The 15657-nt window shown below is 35.9% G+C and overlaps 1 protein-coding gene across 1 annotated transcript in view; it reads right to left on the bottom strand.

Annotated features, from left to right (window-relative positions):
• LOC108670366 (cell wall adhesin EAP1) overlaps positions 1-8480 on the bottom strand; it is a 22006-nt gene extending 13526 nt beyond the window's left edge. The window contains exons 1-5 of the mRNA XM_047881791.1: positions 8285-8480; positions 5630-5673; positions 3452-3656; positions 1643-1740; positions 522-695 (exon numbers count right to left, since the gene is read on the bottom strand). Of these exons, the coding sequence (XP_047737747.1) occupies positions 522-695; positions 1643-1740; positions 3452-3656; positions 5630-5673; positions 8285-8408 (645 nt within the window). The 5' untranslated portion in view covers positions 8409-8480. The remainder of the gene's footprint in view (positions 1-521; positions 696-1642; positions 1741-3451; positions 3657-5629; positions 5674-8284) is intronic.
• Positions 8481-15657: the final 7177 nt, after the last annotated feature.

Raw genomic sequence — 15657 nt, 5'->3', positions numbered from 1 at the left:
CATATATTAGTCATACTAACCATGTTGGTCACTCTCACATATTGGTCATGCTGGTCATGTCTCATATATTAGTCATACTAACCATGTTGGTCACTCTCACATATTGGTCATGCTGGTCATGTTCCATATATTAGTCATACTAACCATGTTGGTCACTCTCACATATTGGTCATGCTGGTCATGTCCCATATATTAGTCATACTAACCATGTTGGTCACTCTCACATATTGGTCATGCTGGTCATGTTCCATATATTAGTCATACTAACCATGCTGGTCACTCTCACATATTGGTCATGCTGGTTATGTCATGGTTAGTATTAGTCATACTAACCATGTTGGTCACTCTCACATATTAGTCATGTTGGTCACATCTCATATATTGGTCATGCTGGTCACGTCTCACATATTAGTCATGCTAACAATGTTGGTCAAGCCTCACATATTAGTCATACTAACCATGTTGGCTACGTCTCATATATTGGTCATGTTAGTCACATCCCATATATTGGTCATACTAACCATGATCTTTTGCTGCTCCAAATCTCTCTCTTGCTGCAGACGCTTCTTGCTACCAGGCGGAGCAGTAAGCCCGGGAGTTGCAGCAGCAGCAACAGGCTGCTGCTGCTGCTGCACGCTGCTGCTGCTGCTGCTGTTGCTTGAAAAGCTGCTGAACGACTGCTCCATGCTGCTGTTTTGCTGTTCATAAAAATATTAATGTGCATTCTAAAATTATTCTAGTAATAATATAAAAATAGTTATAAAATAAAATAACAATATAATAATAATAATAATAATAATAATAATAAAATAATATTAATAAAATAAAAATTATTTTTTCACTATAAAGGAGGAAAAAGAAAATTATCGTCGTATAATGCAATGGAGAATGCGCATAAATGGGCTGAAGATATATTTAAATAACATTTACTTCGCGCACATGTAAACTTATATTGCAATCTTGAACAGCGTGGTTTCTTCAATTGAAATACGAACCTCGTCGTTCAAGTGTGAAAAAATCAATAACCTTTTATGGGCCAAGTGTGAATAATAGCTTAATGGCATAAATAAAAAAGTATAACTCAGTACTCACTGCAGTGAGTGACAGAGAGCGCATTTTCTCGTCGACGAAAACGTGAAGTCACCACGGACGGACAGACAGACGGACGGACGCTAAAAATCAATAAACGGTAATGGGCATAAATAAATGGCCTTGTGGCCATATAAATGTCCTTGTGGCCATATAAATGGCCTTGTGGTCATATTCTTATTTTTCCGACGTCATTTGCCTGGTGGATAAGAAAGGTTCTTGACTCACCACGACGCCATTAATACGCATAAATATAAAGTCGTATTCCTATTTCTCCGAAGTCATTTGCCTGGGGCCATACTTTCAAAACTCGCTAAGTGAACGTAAGTACTTACGCTCTATTTTCTTGTCTATGATTGGTGGATTTTGCTTGAAAGGCCGTCAATGATTGGCTGATGAACTTACGATCTATTAACTTTTCTTGAAAGTAAAGGCCCTGGTATGATAAGAACGGTAGTTGACTTACCACAACGCCATTAATACGCATATATATAAACTCGTATTCTCATTTTTCCGACGTCATTCGCCGGGATAAGAACGGTTCTTGACTTACCACGACGCTGTGCTGGTAGGCGCTGGTCTTCTGAACGTTCGTCTCATCCACAATAAACTTGTCCATCCGCTTCTTGCGCTTGGCGAAGAGTGCCGCTCCTGAAGTCGGAATATTCAGTATTTAATGCGCAAATTTCCGTCTAAAATTTCAGGTACGCTTGTATTTGATAGGCTATCATGATATTTCAAAATACTTTAATAACTGTGAATTAATTATTATTACGTATTATTAATAATTAGTATTAGTAATAATTATTCAATTATTATGTGAATGAAGTTGCCATCATAATGAACAATATGCGGAATATTCAGTATTTAATGGGAAAATTTCTGTCTAGAATTGCAGTTATGCCTGTATTTGGCAGACTAACTTCGCTATATAATCCTGCAGGTATGGAATGTTAAAGAAAAGATGCAACAGGTATGTTATGTTGAAAATAAGTACCCCGGGATGACAAGCTTAAGTAAAGACATAGCTTGCCTGTATGGCAACGAGATAAGTCATTGTGGTAACCCGTTGTACAGTGTGTTCTCAGTTCGTAATAAAGCTCTGCCCACTACGGTGTCACCTCACTTGGCCCTTTAAACCTTAAACCTCGGTCACATCAGTTATGTTATGTTGAAAATAAATACCCCGGGATGACAAGCTTAAGAAAAGACATAGCAGGTATGTTTTCTTGAAAATAGGTACAGCGGGATGATATGCTTAAGAAAAGACACAGCCGGTATGTTATGTTGAAAATAAGTACAGCGCGATGAAATGTTGAAGAAAAGATACAGCAGGTATTGTTGAAAATAAGTTCAGTGGATATGATATGCCGAAGACGAGATACAGCAGGCATTGTAAAAATATGTACAGAGGGTATGGCATGTTGAAAATAAGTACATCAGATATGGTATGTTAAAACTAAGATGCAATAGTTATGTTATTTAAATCTAGAATACAGCAAATATAGTATTCCTAAAATAAGCGTAGTAGGTCTGTAGCAGGTATGTCGAGAACGTGATTCAGCTGGTACAAAATTTTGAAAACAGATGATAGGATTGTTCTGGTTTTAAGGGAGAACGTTTTCATCATCTGAAGGGAAGTGTACCTTATTATGTCATGTACAAAATAGGTACAGCGGGATGACATGCTTAATCGCTTATTTGCATGCACCCTGAGATGCTGATTTGCTTGAAAGCCCGCTACCGTTATATCCGTTTGAGTTAATAACGCCTGAAAACGCGTCTCGAATTTTTTTTTAAAGAAAGGATTCACAGCAGGTATGTTGAAAATAAGTTCTGTGGATATGATATGCCCTAGACGAGATACAGCAGGCATTGTAAAAATATGTACAGAGGGTATGGCATGTTGAGAATAAGTACATCAGATATGGTATAAGTGTAGTAATTCTGTAGCAGGTATGTCGAGAATGTGATTCAGCTGGTACAAAATTTTGAAAACAGATGATAGGATTGTTCTGGTTTTAAGGGAGAACGTTTTCATCATCTGAAGGGAAGTGTACCTTAGATGATGAGTTTTTAGTTTATGGAAAACAATTCTTTAAACAGTCGAGTACTTTGAAAGTTCAACTGATATTTAGTGTATCTGTGTTTTCGACCATTAAATCTTAACGAAATTTTACAAACTTTGTTCGCAATTATGCAATCAGTTTTTTTGCATGTAAAACCTTTCACCTGTAGGACTCTGCGTATCGTTGATGAATGATGATATCCTTGCCTATCTCAGGACCAAGTGATATGTGAAGGTAGGATGTCTCACCTTTGCCTGTAGGACTCTGGGTGTCGTTGATATAAGATGACTAACCTTTGCCTGTAGGACTCTGCATGTCGTTGATGATATCCTTGGCTATCTCAGGACTGGGTGGGATGTGCACTGAAGGACCAAAGTGGGCGGGGAAGCTGCTGGAGGAGGTGGTTGACTCCTGTAGGAGTTGCTCGTAGTGCTGCTCGACTGTCCTGTGATCCTGGACTCCCTTGGGGTTCATCACTAATTTCATCGCAGGTTTCGACTGCCCATGGAAATTTTCAAAATTTCAAATTCTAATTTAATTTACGACGCAGAGTTTAAGTTAAATTAAGGAAGGACATTATTCTGATATCGTTATTATTGATAACCAATTCGTTGACGTGAATTATCGGATAAATAAATTAGTTCAGCGAAGGGAATAAAAGTAAAATTGTGTACAAATTTCTGCGACATTATCGTAAAAAATCTAATAGAATTTATGAAACAAGTTCTGTTTTTAGCAGCAATTTGTTAGAAGATAAATACAGCCTCTGTTATACAGTTATCAAATTGGGAAAATAAAAATATATGAAATTTCGCAGGTTGAAATAAATAATTTACTCACGTTGAGGTGAAAGCAGGAAATAATGAATAATTTATTTAAACGATATGCTCGTTTAATTTCCAGACGCAATGAAAATACGCCAAGCAGGGTACGAAATATGCGGACATAGAAGTAGAATGCGATAGAACTAAAATGTTTTAAAGTGAACTGAGTTATAAAAAATGAGTTGAGAGTAAAATAAGTTTACAGTAAACTGCGTTTAAAGTTCTAAGAAGTATAAGTAAAATAAGTTGAAGTAAAATAGGTTTACTTAAACCGTTAATTGCGAGTATTTATTCCGGAGGATAAAAAAATCAAATTGAAGTCTCTTTCATCGGCTAATTGCCCAACGAACATTAAATCACTGGCACGAAAGCAAAGCATTCGTGCAACACGCAACCTTAACTAAACTTAGATAAAATTTTAATTAATAACTTTTCCTTAATTAAGAAATATAGTCTTTAGAATTAAATATACACCAATTGTAAAATGATGATACCAACGATTAATGCACAATTGTTCCACGTTCAAACCATTCTAGTCGTTTCAGTTCGATCCAACTGATCGGGTTGATTTAAATAATTTACTCACGTTGAGGTGAAAGCAGGAAAAGACGAAGAATTTATTTAAACGGAACTCGCGTTTTGTTTCCAGACACAAGGAAACTAAATCAAGCAGTATACGAAGTAAACGGACATAAAAGAGATACGAAACATACGGATATGAAAGGGATACGGAATATACGGACATAAAACATGAAATATACGGACATAAAAGAGATACGAAATATACGGACGAAAAAAGGATACGAAATATACGGATATAAAAAGAAATACGAAATAGACGGACATGAAAGTAAAATGAGATGGAAGCAAAATGATTTTAAAGTAAACTGAGTTTAAAGAAAAGTTAGCTTAAAGTAAAATAAGCTTAAAGTAAACTGAGTTTACAATAAAATGAAGTAAAAGTAAAATGAGGTGGAAGTGAAATTTCATTAAACGCGTTAATTACGAACCTTTATTACGCTGGATAACAACACCAAATTAAAGACTCTTTCATCGGCTAATTGCCCAACGAATATTAAATCACTGGCACGAAAGCAAAGCGTTCATGCGACACGCAACCTTAACTAAACTTAGATAAAGTTTTAATTAGTAAGTTATCCTTTAGAAACATGATATTTTTTAGAATTTAAATATACACCAATTGGAAAATGATGATACAAGCGATTAATGCATAATTGTTTCACGTTTCAAACCCTTCTAGTCGTTTCAGTTCGATTCACTGATCGGGTTGATCACAAAGGGAGACTGAAATATTTTTAACCGCCATTGTTCTTCCTTCAAACATCCATCACATTCTTCACGGCCATTAAGACAGATTGCGTGACTTTCAGTCACGATATGGCAGATGATAACTATCGAAAAATGGCTCAAACANAACCAGAACCAGTGTAAAATTTTAGTTGAAATTTTAATAAAGCAAAACAGCTGAAAAATGGAAAATGAAACATGCTTACTATCAATAAAAAATGCCTAACAAAGACAACACTATCGACAGTGAGGTCTAGATTTTCTTTAACTTATTCGCACCTTAAATCGAAATTCGTACCAAAATTCAAACATTAAACTAGACTTGAATTTACTTCGTACCTTCGGTGCAGAATCGTTCACGCTGACCGTCTCCGATGAGTGCGCTGGAAAAGTGAATAGTTATTTCATTAATTAAGCGATCTATTAACAGGATAATACAAAAAAAAATAAAATTATCATAATTGGTCGTAATCGTAACACCTGATGATATTTATTTACTTTAATAATGATTAACCTGACGAGTGACGGCTGATTCAATATTTGTAGGCTAAATTATAGTACATAAACTTGCTAAAAATATCAGAAATTCTAAATTTTAGTTCGGTTAATTTTAAAAATTGGGCGAATATTGCTTCATATGGTGAAAAATTATGCGTTGGGCATTGCAATGAATCACTACTATTTTATTTAACGATTTCTTTTTTATTTTCCCGACGTTTAAGTATAATTAGCGAGCGCACTTAGGAAATGTGATATGCAGGCTCTTCTTTATAATAAATACTGAATGGATTAAATATTCATGCGCTTAACAATTATGCAATGTTGCAATATAATTAAAAACNTTCGCACGCGCCTTAGAAATATCCACGTAAAAAAACGCCCCCACGCACCTTAGAAATATTCGGGTGAAAAAAACACCCCCACGCACCTTAGAAATATTCGGGTGAAAAAAAAAACACCCGCACGCACCTTAGAGATATCCACGTAAAAAACTCACCCGCACGCACCTTAGAAATATCCATGTGAAAAAAATCACCCCCACCCACCTTAAAAATATTCGCATGAAAAACTCATCCGCTCGCTCCTTAGAAATATCCGCGTGAAAAAACTCAACCGCGCACACCTTAGAAATATGCGCGTGAAAAAACTCAACCGCGCGCACCTTAGAAATATGCGCGTGAAAAAACTCAACCGCGTGCACCTTAGAAATATCCACGTAAAAACACCCTCACGCACTTTAGAAATATCCTCGTGAAAAAACACCCGCACGCACCTTGGGAATATCCGCGTAAAAAAAACATCCGCTCGCTCCTTAGAAATATGCGCGCGAAAAAACTCAACCGCGCGCACCTTAGAAATATCCACGTGAAAAAAACTCAACCGCGCGCACCTTAAAAATATCCACGTGAAAACTTATCATCCTTTAAGTAAGTACTGAAATAATCATCCCATTATCACATTCTTGTGTACCTGAATAATTATCCAATTTTCATATTAGTATTAAATAAAATAATTTCTTAATCATAAATTAGTAAATACGAAAATAAATATATTGTTCTGATATTTATGGTATGTACGAGATTCATTATCTTATTCCCGCATTATTATATACGAGAATAATTATTCAATGTTCATATTAATATAAAGAAAATAAATTCCTATTCGTAAATCAGTACTACAAAAATGATTAATTAATTACTATGAGAATTATTAATTAATATAAAGTGATTATTATCTTAGTCAGATATTAATACTCATTAGAATACTTATCTCAGCCTCACGAGTATATTAGAGAATAATTTCTTATTCGTAAATTAAGAAAAATGGAAATAATTAAGTTTAAAGAAATTAAGGTTATACGAGGAGCCACATTATTAAGCGAGGCTACCTTTTTATAAAGCGAACTAATTTGTTAATTAACAATCATGAAACAACCCTAAAAGTTTTGATACCGGCGAAAAACAGATACAGCAACCAACGTTTATATCTCTTCATGGACTTGTATTAAGATATTACAAATACAACTGTAAATTTCAATGGAGTTAATCATTGTTCAAAATAAGACGAAATAATTGTAGTTCTTCCCTCTGTTTTCAGAGGGTCGCTATAACTGCACCCCTCCCTCTGTTTTCAGAGGGTCAATAGAAAGGGTTGGCTGCAGTATGCGGAAGAGATTAAATGGAAGTTGTATTTATAGAGTGAGGGGAGTAGAGTGAGGGGAGTAGAGTGAGGGGAGTAGAGTGAGGGGAGTAGAGTGAGGGGAGTAGAGTGAGGGGAGTCCTCCCTGACACACCTTTTAACCCACATTTGACCCACATTTTGACCCACATTTGACCCACCTTTAGACCCACATTTCGACCCACTTTTGACCCACCTTTCGACCCACATTTGACCCACCTTTTCCGCCGCTCAGCAGCCCTTCACACTCAAGGGTCAAAGAGGCGGCCTCTTCAATGAACTGCAGGCTGACCCACCTTTTGACTCACATTTCGACCCACTTTTGACCCACCTTTTGACCCACATTTGACCCACCTTTTCCCCCGCTCAGCAGCCCTTCACACTCAAGGGACACTGAGGCGGCCTCCTCAATGAACTGCAGGCTGACCCACCTTTTGACCCACCTTTTGACCCACATTTAGACCCACATTTGACCCACCTTTAGACCCACCTTTAGACCCACGTTTAGACCCACCTTTAGACCCACATTTGACCCACCTTTAGACCCTCATTTCGACCCACTTTTGACCCACCTTTAGACCCACATTTTTGACCCACCATTAGACCCACCTTTTGACCCACCTTTTGACCCACCTTTTGACCCACCTTTTAACCCACTTTTTGACCCACTTTTTGACCCACCTTTTGACCCACCTTTTCCCCCCCATAGCAGCCCTTCACACTGAAGGGTTACTGAGGCGGCCTCTTCAATGAACTGCAGGCTGACCCACCTTTAGACCCACTTTTTGACCCACTTTTAACCCACATTTGACCCACCTTTTCCGCCGCTCAGCAGCCCTTCACACTCAAGGGACACTGAGGCGGCCTCTTCAATGAACTGCAGGCTGGGCTTGGGCGGCTGCAAGCCCACGCACGGCACCCAGCCCGCGCGCAACGCCATCTTGGGCTTGCGGTTCCTCACACTAATAAACTAATTTTATTTTTCTTCAGGTAATTCGGAAATTTTTCGAAAAATTTGTGTTCGATTTTTAGTTCAATGCAAACTGAGAATATTTTTCCTCATACAAATAAACAATTTTTTTCTTCCAGGTAATTCGGAAAATTTTCGAAAAATTTTGCAATCGGTTTATAGTTCAATGCGAACTGAGAATATTTTTCCTGACACAAATAAACAATTTTTTTCTTTCAGGTGATTCGGAAAATTTTCGGAAAAATTTGTGTTCAGTTTATAGTTCAATGTGAACTGAGAATATTTTTCCTCTATTCAATTTCAGGAAAAAAATTATTAGGGAATGCACAAAAAGACTGCAAACATCCAAAAGTTTGGTTAATTTGATAACAAAACATATAGAACCTGCATACAGTCACCCAATTTCGCTAGAATTTACTTATTATTTATAATAGACCTTGAGGTGCACTCCGAAAATAGCCGAAAGGCGGGAATATTTCGTACGCTGCAAATAACTTTTCGTAAATTGGTAAATTTTTTCGTATAGATAAATATTTACAAAAAAAAATTAGTTACCAAGCTTATAAATTACTATATTTACTGATAAAATACATAGGTGAGAAGGTTTATAAATTGCTTTATTTACCTATAAAATAAATGAGTGAGCAAGCTTTTAAATTACTGTATTTACTTATAAAATAAATGAGGGGGCAAGCTTATAAATTATTATATTTACCTATAAAATAAATGAGTGAACAAGCTTGTAAATTACTGTATTTACCTATAAAATAAATGAGTGAGCAAGCTTATGAATTACTGTATGTACCTATAAAATAAATGAGTGAGCAAGCTAATGAATTACTGTATTTACCTATAAAATAAATGAGTGAGCAAGCTTATAAATTGCTTTATTTACCTATAAAATAAATGAGTGAGCTAGCTCATAAATTACTGTATTTACTTATAAAATAAATGAGTGGGCAAAATTGTAAATTACTGTATTTACCTATAAAATAAATCAGTGAGCAAGCTTATGGATTACTGTATTTACTTATAAAATAAATGAGTGAGTCCTGAAATCATGAAACCAGTTTTGTTCGGATCAAGTAAAGCAGGTTGTGTAATTTTACCACATTTAGTTTCGTTCAAAGCTATTTACATTTCAAGAAATACCGACGTTTTCAGAATGAAATTGAAAATTTTTGCACTATCAGTATAGATAAATCTAGAAAATATGAATTACATTCTTCTATGTTGGTAAAAAGTAGAAAAATGAATAAAATTAGTTCACGAATATTCAATACTATGTAAAGTCATTGTCTCGGGCAATACACATCTATGCATCTCTCTTGTATCATGAAAATTATTTATGACAAGCGAAGGAATTTTAATTCGACCAATTTTTGTGATATGAAAATTTTTTGGATATTTTTATCATGAATATTTTTCATTATCCGAAAAAAATCTGAGGCATTCTATATTATGTCACGAAATGTATTTTGAACTGGAACTGAGTAATTAAATTTTAACTGGAAGTGACTAAATTAATCAAATATTTAACTGGAACTGAATAAAACTTAAACTTCATTTTGAACTTTACACAATTGTTTCTTGATTTATTGTATTACAAATAATTCTGTCACGATAGCATTACATAAATGAAAAATTTTCAGCAAAATCTACCACGAAGTCAAATAAACTGAAGCGATAAATTCAAATGCCACGGCTCACAGCATCAATAAAACTTAACTTACAACTAAATATTTGGTCTCAGGCAGCGCAACAAGTTATTTATTAAAGTTTTATTTCCTTCACCTCTACGAAATATTCCGAATATTGCATTAAATTTTTGTGATGAATAAGACTCGTGTCAGCGATGTCACTTGTAGTTCTGTCCCAGCGACACTAAAGCAACTGTCGTGTCTAATACCGTGTAATACCATGTCACTGTCATGATATAACACGGTACACGATGATTATATGTGGCATATTACCTATATATACCAGTGACACGATATAACACGGTATTAGAGTGTCATGGTATTACACGGTATTTGACAGTGACATGATATTACATGTAATACCATGTCACTGTCAAATACCGTGAAATACTATGCCACTGTCAGATACCGTGTAATACCATGTCACTGTCAAATACCGTGTAATACCATGTCACTGTCAAATACCGTGTAATACCATGGCACTGTCAGATACCGTGCAATCCCATGCAACTGTCAAATACCGTGTAATATCATGTCTCTGTCAAATACCGTGCAATACCATGTCACTGCCAGATACCGTGTAATACCATGCCACCGTCAGATACCGTGTACCATGCCAGAGTCAGATACCGTGTAATACCATGTCACTGTCAAACACCGTGTAATATCAAGCCAGAGACAGATACCGTGTAATACCATACCACCGTCAGATACCGTGTAATATCATGTCACTGTCAAATACCGTGTACCATGCCAGAGTCAGATACCGTGTTATATCATACCACTGTCAAATACCGTACAAGACCATGCCACCGTCTGATACCGTGTAATGTCATGTCACTGTCAAATACCGTAAATATTGTACAATATTCAAATATTGTAGAATATATGAAATGTTAACTTAGAGTAAAAATGTTATGCGCGTGTCACAAGTTGAAATTTTTCGGCATTTGTNTGTCAAATACTGTGCAATACCATGTCTCTGTCAAATACCGTGCAATACCATGTCTCTGTAAGATACCGCTGTCAGAAACCAAGCTATTCTCCCATAGTTGTGTTGAACTCTGAAATTAGATTTGGTTCATTATTTTTAACATGTATTTCGATTTCAGTATAAAAATTTGAATTTTTATTAATTTTCATGTTACCGATAATACATTCAAGCATTTTTTTATAGATCAAAATTTTAAAAACCTCTTTTATTTGTAGAGTTATCGTGAAAATACCTCGTGCATATTGATGATCACTGAATAATAAATATTCAAAATTTCAGTAGGTGTGCATAACTTTAAATTTTTTGAAATATTGAAGAATATTTGAAATATTGGCTTAAAATGAAAATTTTATGCGCGTGTCACAAGAAAAGTTTGAATTCTTTCGGCATTTGTAGATAAAATTATTCAGCAAAAAAAAAACATTACGTAAAAAAAGGTATTCATGATCAGGCGAAAATTCTTTACTTTATACTCTATTTTTAGACAAATACTTTATACTTTATTTATGGACAAACAATCACTAGAATTTATTGTTCTTCAGCTCTGTTTTATGGTAGCATATACACCTCACTGCAGCTGGCTGAGTTTCAAGATGACAATCGACGTTTTGTTTGCTCTGTTGTTTGCTCTGTTGTTTGCTCTGTTGTTTGCTCTGTTGTTTGCTTATTCGCTTTAGTTTATCCGTTTGTCTGTTGTTTGCTATGTTGTTTGCTCTGTTGTTTGCTTATTCGCTTTACGTCACTTCACTTTTAAACGGAACGACGCATTCACAACGACCACTTAGCGGTTTGCATTTCAATTTCATTCATTAAGTGATTATTATCATAATTTTTACCAATGATGATGATTATCAGTTATTATTATCATTTATTTAGTTATATATTATTACACAGTTTGTTACGTTTTTAATATTGATCCTTAATACTTTAACTCAATTTAAACTTTAACTACACCAAGTTTATCAAGTTACGAAATTTCGTTTCTGTTTATTTGGGTTCTTTTAACTTCACAGTTGCTTAATTTACACGCCACTCTTCACTGCGCACTAGAAGAGTATATCTATTTACACAATCAAATTCACATTTTATTAACCGTGAAAATTACCGCTGCAGTAGGTACCTACATTTCGCTGTCGGAGTATTAGAGGAGTATTAGTGGGGTGTTTGAGAAGCATTAACGGGGTGTTAGAGGAGTATTAGTGGGGTGTTTGAGAAGCATTAACGGGGTGTTAGAGGAGTATTAGTGGGGTGTTTGAGGAGCATTAACGGAGTATTAGAGGAGTATTAGTGGGGTGTTTGAGGAGCATTAACGGGGTATTCGAGGAGTATTAGTGGAGAATTAGAGGATTATTTGCGGAGTATTCGTGGAGAATTGGAGCAGTATTGCTGGAGTATAAGAAGAGTGTTATATGAATATCAGAGGAGTATTAGTGGAGTATAGGAGGAGTACAAGTCGAAATATTAGAGGATAACTAAAGAGTATTAGAAAAGTATTGCAGGAGTATTAGAGGAGTATTGGCAGAGTATTAGAGGAGTAATAATGGATAATTGATAAGTGCAAGTCGGAGTATTTGAGAACTAGAAGAGAATTGGAAAAGTACTAGTCGTAGTATTAGAGGAGTCTTAGAGTAGTATTGGTTGAGTATTCATGGAGAATTAGAGGAGTATTAGAGGACTAGAGGAGTATCCCTAGAACCATCAGAGAAGTATACTGATACCAAGTATTTGCACACCCTCGGTACCCGACGTGGTCACGTCTCGTGGTCGCGCCGAGCTACTGACTGCGCTTGGCACCGGCAGCGGCGAGCGATAGCTGCAGGCCTCGCGAGACAAAACTGTGCGATGGTCTCTTTGGCGAGTAGAATGTCTCGCGAGATTCAGTCATTAACTGTGCCGTTACAGCTCTTACTGTGTGATGGTCTCTTTGGCGAGTAGAATGTCTCGCGAGATTCAGTCATTTTAACTGTGCCGTTATAGCTCTTACTATGCGATGGTCTCTTTGGCGAGTAGAATGTCTCGCGAGATTCAGTCATTATCAGCGCCGTTACAGCTCTTTTTCCGCGATACTTAGGATTTTTCCGAGGTTTTTGCACTCTATGACTTACGGATATACAAATTGTTCTGTAGCAAATGCCGAAGATGACTTACGCATACACAAATAATTGTTCTGTAGCAAGTGCCAAAAATAAATTCAGTTAATGGTTTCGCATTAACCGGCATCACTTGCAGCCGTTACTGTTCTTTTTCCGCGATACTAAACATTTTTTCGAGGTTTTTGCACTCTATGACTTACGGATATACAATTTGTTCTGTAGCAAGTGCCGAGGAGTAATTTAATAAATTTTTTTGCACTAACCGGCATTACTTGCAGCCGTTACTGTTCTTTTTCCGCGATACTAAACATTTTTTCGAGGTTTTTGCACTCTATGACTTACGGATACACAAATTGTTCTGTAACAAGTGCCGAAGATTAATTTAATCAATGTTTTTGCATTAACCGGCATCACTTGCAGCCGTTACAGCTCTTTTTCCGCGATACTTAACATATTCTTGAGGTTTTTGCACTCTATGACATACGGATACACAAATTGTTCTGTAGCAAGTGCCAAAAATAAATTTAGTTAATGGTTTCGCATTAACCAGCAACGCTTGCAGCCGTTACTGATATCTTTTCTGTGATAGTTAACATATTTTTTTGATGTTTTCATGCTCTGTTACTTGAATAAATGCGAATGATAATTACTCTGCTGTACCAACATGAAATTCAGTTTGCGTGATTTGGGTGTTTGCCGCAACGCTAGCTGTCTTTACTGCTTCTTACAGCGATACTCAACATATTGTTTGAGGCTTAAACACTCTAAGACACACGTAAATTCCTATTTGTATCCAATAAAAATAAACAACAAACTCCAGTTGCAACGTTAGAAATTTGAAAAAAAGTTATTGTAAGAAGATGCAATCATTATAAGAAAATGCAATGTCAGTTTTTTGGTGAATGGTGAATAGTTATGAGGAAAGTTTAGCAACAGAATTTCAGGAACTTTTGGCGCAATAAAAAGTTGATATTTTTATTGAAATCTGTAAACTTTATTTTTTATCTATTTAGTATTTCTAGGGGGAAAAGGGTTAGAAGCAGCATTCAGACTAGTCTTCTGTTTGAATACATACAGGGATTCTAAAATTAGTAGAACCGGTTGTAAAAGCTAGAACTTTAAAATCACTATCAGATACAAAGGTGTTGCACTGCTCGGCATGAACACGTACAGCGGAATGAGGGGGATGTGCAAGTAGGTTCCCCGTTCTATAACTACTCCCTTTGTGCTCTGCCAGCCTAGTATAGAAATTGCGAAACATCATACCGACGTACGCTGCGCAGATGCGCACAACTATATCTGTAAACTGGGGACGATCGCATATGAACAGGAAAAGTATCCTTATACCTGGTGAAAATAATGGTGAATTTTTGTGGTATTGCCTTTGCTTTTAAATTCCTGATACAAATGATCGAAAAGTTCTATCGAATTCAAATGTAGCGAAACAGTTGAAAATATAGGCTATTGTCATGCATTCTTTCATCGCTAAAAATTGTAAATGAGAAAAGAAAATGTGTTATTCCCCGTAGTACGATTCTCATAGGATATAAATTTACACTACTTATACATAAAGTTATACGTTTTTGACGATAAAATATTGAAATATTGCCGCTTGATTTAAATAGTTTAAAACCTCCCGATTCTTTTGAGCGGTTCGTGTGTCTTGATACATTAGAATGGATCAAATCTCTTAATATCTCTAAATGATTCATGCCTCTCGATATCTCTGAATGATTCACGTGTGTGTGGGCAAGCTTCGTCTTAGTCTAGACCGCAAAAATGCGGCACAAAACTCTATTTAATTTGCAGGTGTTGGGCGTCACCCAGTCTAATATTAAAAGCGTCGCGTAGCCAGGCTATTAAATCAGAATTGACTACAGGAAGAAGCCCGCGGAAAGTCCCAGTGAAGCGATAAAACTGTGGCCGACTAGTGACTGATATTGATATGCGAGATCAAGTTTAAAAAAAAACTCAACTCAGTTCTAAAACTGAGGCTTAATGATGAGCGATATTGATATTATTGACTCGATTAGATATTAGGCTTTGGGATCGAGTTTTACAAGTTGTTATAATAGCAGAAAAGGAATTTTTATGCGCGCGTTGAGCAGTGCAGGCTTGGAAAGAAGATTTTTTATAAAGTAGATAAATAAATTTTGAGAAATTGGCAGAGAATTTGTGTGTTTACAGGGGTCGAAGCCTATTCAAAAGTTTTACACTATATAGAAATTAAATTATATAGAAGCTTTGAAACCATATTTAGTTTATCCAAAACAGCAAAGTTTTCCTATCTTTCAGGTGAAAGATAGGAAAGGATTGGATAAAAAATATAAATTGGATTTTGCAATTGGCAAATATAAATTGAATCTAAATGATGGAAAATATTTTTTCCGTACTTTGAAAAGTGATTAAAATCAATCATTTTTGAAAAATTC

Source organism: Hyalella azteca, unplaced genomic scaffold, assembly GCF_000764305.2.
Source record: "Hyalella azteca isolate HAZT.00-mixed unplaced genomic scaffold, Hazt_2.0.2 contig8839, whole genome shotgun sequence".
NCBI classification, from domain to species: Eukaryota; Metazoa; Arthropoda; class Malacostraca; order Amphipoda; family Hyalellidae; genus Hyalella; species Hyalella azteca.
This window is presented reverse-complemented; position numbering and strand designations above follow the sequence as displayed.